Below are 6,200 nucleotides of genomic sequence, written 5' to 3'. Positions count from 1 at the left end.
CCCCCCACTCCTGACCAATCACGCCTCTCACTCCTGACCAATCACGACTCTCACTCCTGACCAATCACGACTCTCACTCCTGACCAATCACGACTCTCACTCCTGACCAATCACACATCCCACTCCTGACCAATCACACATCCCACTCCTGACCAATCACGCCTCTCACTCCTGACCAATCACGCCTCTCACTCCTGACCAATCACGCCTCTCACTCCTGACCAATCACGCCTCTCACTCCTGACCAATCACGCCTCTCACTCCTGACCAATCACGACTCTCACTCCTGACCAATCACGACTCTCACTCCTGACCAATCACGACTCTCACTCCTGACCAATCACACATCCCACTCCTGACCAATCACGCCTCTCACTCCTGACCAATCACACATCCCACTCCTGACCAATCACGCCTCTCACTCCTGACCAATCACACATCCCACTCCTGACTGCTGATTAAATCACACCTATGTAACAGAAATCTTTTATTAAACAAAGTCCACATGCTAACACAAGCAGCTAACACACACTCAAACCTCTCTCTCTCTCTCATGCAGTGCTGACAGGATGCATCATTCTCTCACAGCAAACCCATGCAGACAGTCAGTCACCCACATCATCACCACCACCCAGAACAGGACAGAAAAACACACTACTATCTGGAATATTACCCATAAACACCTCCTTAAGACAGCAAACAGAAATATACCTTCTGTTTACTGTGATGTGTATAAGTAATCACCCCCTGAACTTCAGCATACTGAAGAAGTGAAGTGGACCAGGAGATGAAGGAGACCAAAGTGCTACATTTGGTGGAAAGTCACCAGTCTGAGAACAAACTCCACTGTGAAGCATGGTAGTGGTAGTGTCATGTAGTGAGGATGGTTTTCATCAGCAGGGACTGGGGGTGAGATGGATGTGGCCAAATACAGGACAATCCTAGATGATAACCTGCTCCAGTCCACAACAGGACAAGGAACCTAAACCTACTGCTAAAGCCACACTGTAGTGTTTCACAGAGAGCCTACGTGTGTATAAACTGCCCTCTGACCAACTAACACAGCTTGAGCAATGGGTCTGAGAACCAGCAAAAATATCAGGAAAGGTTTAGTAAATCTGCCCCAGCTCCATTTATCATTTGGTCCATCTGATTCATGACTGTATGTAGAACACACAATTATGGAACGATCACATGAGCAAATATGTGCAAACTGCACGCACACACAAACGCACACACACGGCGTGCAGGATGACAGGCTCAAGCACAATGGCATCTGATTTAAAAAGTACAGACATGTGCTGATATTCCATTTAATAAAAATATTCACACCACAGAGCTACTGAGTTCTGCACTCTGATTGGTCAGAAGGGATTGATTAAATCTCTAGAACAGCAGCTCAGTGGCACAGCAGCACATTTACAGCATTTGGCAGATGCCCTTATCCTGAGCGACATACATAAGTACTTAAATCTCTAGCATTGAATGCATTAATGCTGGCACACTAAGGTTACAGACTTAAGATACCATGAGTTTAAAACATTTGTTCAAAGTTACAATGAAAAAGTGTCAAAGTTTTTTGTTTATATTAATGCACTCGTTCTTGTGTTATGGTTTCTATAGTAAAGGCTCATTTACAGGGATGTGTACAGCACTCGCTGCACATAAAGGAATGTGGTGATGAATTCTTCATTGTCAGTGCTGTGGACCAGTCAGAGGTGAAGCTGGAAATTCTCCCACATCTTCAGGACAAAGGAGTTCACACTTTACTGTTCCTCAGTAACATGACCAGCTGTCTTATAATTCTTTTTCAGAATTTCTCTTTCAGATGATGTATTAGTGAAATTTGCAACCAAATATCAGCACATGTCTATAAAACCAACTCATAACCATGGTTAACATTTAAAAACGTCTCATTTCAGAGCAGTTGGGATGAAAAATAGTGACATTGTGGAAAAAAAATGATACATGTATAATTAGAGTGCAAAAAAGATCACAGTTTAAATCAACATTTTGGTTTTCAAAATAAACTTACCAGCATTTTTTGTGAAGTTGACTGAAAGTAGCCAGAGACAAATAAAAAAAGGCAGAACGTAAGAAAATTAGGCCTAAAATCTAACAGACTGACATTACAGCTGTAAGAGAAACAATGATGTGTTCACACTGTGTCGAAAAACTAACTCTAACCACCTCATCATCAACAATCACAATTATGTTATCAATAGCATCAAACTAACACACACACACTGGAGAATAATGCAATGAAGCTAAATGTGGTTGCCACAGTAACAACACATTACCAATTAGGAGAGACTCAGTATGAGAGCTCAGTGTGTAATTCTGACACAATGTGAACGCACTACTACATCTCATCAAGATGGTGTGTGTGTTTGTGTGTTGTCACCTTGCGTCCATCACTGGCATGACAGTTGACATTGAGTGGTGTAAGAAGAGCCATCAGCTTATCTTCGTTTCCACTTCTAAGGAGAAAACACACACACAGTTAGACAACACGCATATGAGACAGTAGATCATTACCACATGCCATATGAAACACACTCACCTCGCTGCCTCCAACAGCTCATCTTTCTTATACTCACCTGAAACAAACACACAATCATGAAACAAAACAGTATCTTAGTGTGTATATGTGTGTGTGTGTGTGTGTGTGTGTGTGTGTGTGTAAACACTGTAATGGATTACCAGTGAGCACAGTCTTGGCTGAAGGGTCTGCCAGGTCCAGAGCTGATTTGCCGTCAGTATTTCTGATGTTGGGGTCAGCACCATGCTGGAGGAGAACTGAAACACACAAACAGTTAATAAAATATCACACATCACAGTTACATAATTGTTCTATCCTAACAGATCACTGTCTCACCGCCCCATGTTCATCCAATCACATTACAGAAACACTCCCTCTCTGTACAGTACTATAAGCGTGGTGTGAGCATGTCCTCACCGATACACACGTCTATCTTTCCCTTGATGGCGGCCTCATGCAGCGGTGTGTAGTTCCAGTTGTCCCGGGCATTGGGGTCAGCTCCCTGACACAGCAACACACTCACTACCTCAGCGTGACCAAATGAACACGCGTTGTGGAGAGGAATGAGACCACCGTCATCACGAGCGTGAACATTCGCTCCTGTATGCAGGAGATGTTCTACCACGTCCTTACGACCAAAACCTGCAGCGTGTCATAAATATCAGAAAACATGTGTGGGGGGAAAAAGCAACAATTCCCATGAATCCTGCAGTACTTTACTGTTCACCTGAGCAAACAGGACCATTCTCATGTCACTAAACCTGACCAATCACTGACCTGCACTGTTTAATGCCCCACCCACATGCCCGTTTTTGGCAACAACAACTCAGACAAAACTCATCATATTATAGAAAAATAATAAAAATGATTATCACTCTGGTTGTGCCTTAAACCCAGATATCTGTTTATTTTTCTATAAATATGTGAATAGAGAACACAACAACATATATATATTTATTATTCTATGTAAAAATTGACTCAGAGCACTATATACAGCTCCAGAACACTACATTAGATACTAGAAATGTCTTAAAATGTATAAAAACGGTAGAAACAGAAGAAGAATGAAATATTAACAGAAGCAATAGAATAATTATTAAAGCACATTTACTGTCTGAACCGCTGATATAGATGTAATTTACAGACACTTTAAACACTTTATGTAACATCACTTGACTGCGTTTATAATATATTACAATCTCGGAGGTAAAGGGAAGTGAATCTAATAGAGATCCCGAGATCGGTAGAAGATGCTAAGCGCTAAGCTAAGTGCTAAGTGCTAAGCTAAGAGTGTAAACAGAGATGATTAGCGTTAATAACGGAGTTGTACTCGGACCTGCGGCGAAGTGGAGCGGTGTGGACTTCCTGCCTGTGATGTCCTTTGCGTTCACATTCACAGAGTCCACCAGCCGCTTGACCCGGGACACGTCTCCGTTCCTACAGGCCTCGAACAGCTCGCGGAACGCACCCCCGGCTGCGCAGCTCTCCTCCCCCGCAGCGCCGTCGCCCTGAGTGCACAGAGACGAAGCAGGGCGGCCCGGGGAGGCCTCGGGAACCACCACCTCCACTGACGTGCTGCTGTCCGCCGGACTCAGAGTCGCCGAGTCCGGAGTGACTGAGGGAGTCTCCGGGGGAGGAGAAGGGAGCAGGACGCTGCGCGGAGGTGAAGGCAGCGCTCCGTGGTGATGATGATGATGATGAGAGGAGCGACGGGACACAGCCATCTTTACACCCGTCTCCCTCACTGTGTCAACAATAAACAGCTGGAGCTGCCTCACCTCCGGTTAGTGAGGCGGGACTTCCTGTTTGGCTTTATTTTAAGAGAATACGGCAGAAGGAAATGTGTGTGTGTGTGTAACTTTTAGAAATGGTGCACGTGCTATAAAAACAAATGTATTAAACAAATAAAAATATCTTTAAACTAACTCCCTTTCACGCTGTTCTACTCCAAAGCTCCTCCTGAACAGTTCATCACCACTCTGGGGTTTAGTTATAAAGGGTTCAGTTTAAACACTTTATTGTAAACACTTTATACCCGCTGCAGATATTAACTTTAATGTATTTTGCAAAACATATCGTGCTGAACATTGTCATGTGTGTGTTTGTTCTTAGATTTTCAAACTGTGATGTCATTTAGCATGCATTTATCCATCCATCCATTTTCTACCGCTTATCCTTGTTCTCAACATGGACAAAAGTCAACCGTGAGGTGTTTAAAGTTTCAGTTTATTTCCTTTTTTCAATAGAAAATGATTAAGTTAATCACCTTATAATTAAAATATAATTTGTTGTTGATCATTTGTTATTGTACTATTGTCACATGACATTTTATAACATGATTATTCCACTGAGAAATAAATAAATACGTAAATCAATAAATAAATAATGCTCATAAATCGACTGAAGACTTTAAATGTCTTCACTCTGTCTGATGGCATCTATATAAACACGCTGCTCCTGTTGCTATGGAGACACTAACAAACCCAACTTTCAGGCTTATCAGCTGGTATTTTTTCAGCAGTTATACATTTTAGATGATCTGCATGGAGTTCGCTGATGCTTGTTAGTGTGTGTTCTGTGTGTTAGTGTGTGTTCTGTGAGTGTGTTACACCATGCCCATTTCTTCAGGTGCCTCAGGGAGTCAGAACCAAGGCTCCTACTTAAAGAGGTGAGAGATTATATATCTGTTTTAGTGCAGTTTAATATTATTATATAATATTAATATAGATTTAATATCAGATGACTTATGAGTTAAATATCATGTGAATTTGTATATATGTGGACTTTCTGATTATAACTGAAAAGGCTGAAGGAGGATTTTTGTTCTTGGCTTCTTAAGACTTTTGAATGATGTTGCAGATGCGATTTATGGCCTGTAGGGGGCAGTGAGGCCAAGATGATACCTGTACAACCAAATTCTAAAGTTCCAGAGAAGTCTAAACTTAAATTGGACCAAAGAGTTTTATATCTATTTTATTTTCCCCTCTGTGTATCATAATTTTCACCAACATCATGGCAATAATCAATGAAGATAAAAAGGATATGATTCTTGTTTAAATCCTTTAAATTTCTCATTAAAATCTCATGTGTTGTGTCCAGTACCTCCTTTTTTAAGTTTTAAATGTCTTACACACTAAAAGGGCACTAAACTTTTCCTAGTTACTGGGATCTGCTGAATTCTCTCTACACATATATCAATGAAAGCAGATATATGCTGCTAGACTCCAGTGTGAATATCAGTCCTGTTTATTCCCATCATCAGGTACTTTTTGAGTCTTCCTCAGAAGAAGAGGAAGGCTCTGGAGACCTCACTGGAGGTGATGTATAACATGCTGTAGAGTCTGTAAATATCAGATGAGTGATCAATGCCCCGGCTCAGTGTTTATCTCTTCAACAGACTGCTTGTTTTCTGAAGGAGCTGCAGAGAAAGTGGACCATCTGTTGGAAGGTACAAGGTCATTGCATGCTTAACCAGGGGTAGGACAGAATTACTGAGCTTTACTGGTAAACCATGTGTATGCATGTGGTTTCAGGTGTGCAGAAGGAGAAACACTCAGGGGAGGAGCAGAGTGGAGAAGGAGGAGCAGCTGATGAAGGAACAGTTTCCAAAAAGTCTTCAACATGTACTTTATTATAACAGTTAATTATTATTATTCAG

The 6,200-nt window shown here is 41.8% G+C and overlaps 1 protein-coding gene across 6 annotated transcripts in view; it reads right to left on the bottom strand.

Moving 5' to 3' along the window:
• Positions 1-4,327, bottom strand: part of tnksb (tankyrase, TRF1-interacting ankyrin-related ADP-ribose polymerase b) — a 12,200-nt gene extending 7,873 nt beyond the window's left edge. For 4 of the 6 annotated variants that reach the window (XM_060882841.1, XM_060882842.1, XM_060882843.1 and 1 more), the window contains exons 1-6: positions 3,879-4,326; positions 2,960-3,184; positions 2,704-2,799; positions 2,564-2,600; positions 2,405-2,480; positions 2,036-2,056 (exon numbers count right to left, since the gene is read on the bottom strand). In XM_060882841.1, the coding sequence (XP_060738824.1) occupies positions 2,036-2,056; positions 2,405-2,480; positions 2,564-2,600; positions 2,704-2,799; positions 2,960-3,184; positions 3,879-4,266 (843 nt within the window). In that variant the 5' untranslated portion in view covers positions 4,267-4,326. Of the gene's footprint in view, positions 1-2,035; positions 2,057-2,404; positions 2,481-2,563; positions 2,601-2,703; positions 2,800-2,959; positions 3,185-3,878 lie in introns of all 6 variants that reach the window. The other 2 variants (XM_060882846.1, XM_060882847.1) reach the window with 2 other exon arrangements.
• Between the last annotated feature and the right edge of the window lie 1,873 nt (positions 4,328-6,200).

The sequence above is a fragment of the Tachysurus vachellii genome, chromosome 12 (genome assembly GCF_030014155.1).
Source record: "Tachysurus vachellii isolate PV-2020 chromosome 12, HZAU_Pvac_v1, whole genome shotgun sequence".
In the NCBI taxonomy this organism is placed as follows: domain Eukaryota; kingdom Metazoa; phylum Chordata; class Actinopteri; order Siluriformes; family Bagridae; genus Tachysurus; species Tachysurus vachellii.
The sequence above is the reverse complement of the archived record's forward strand: the minus strand, read 5'-3'. Positions and strand labels throughout refer to the sequence as shown.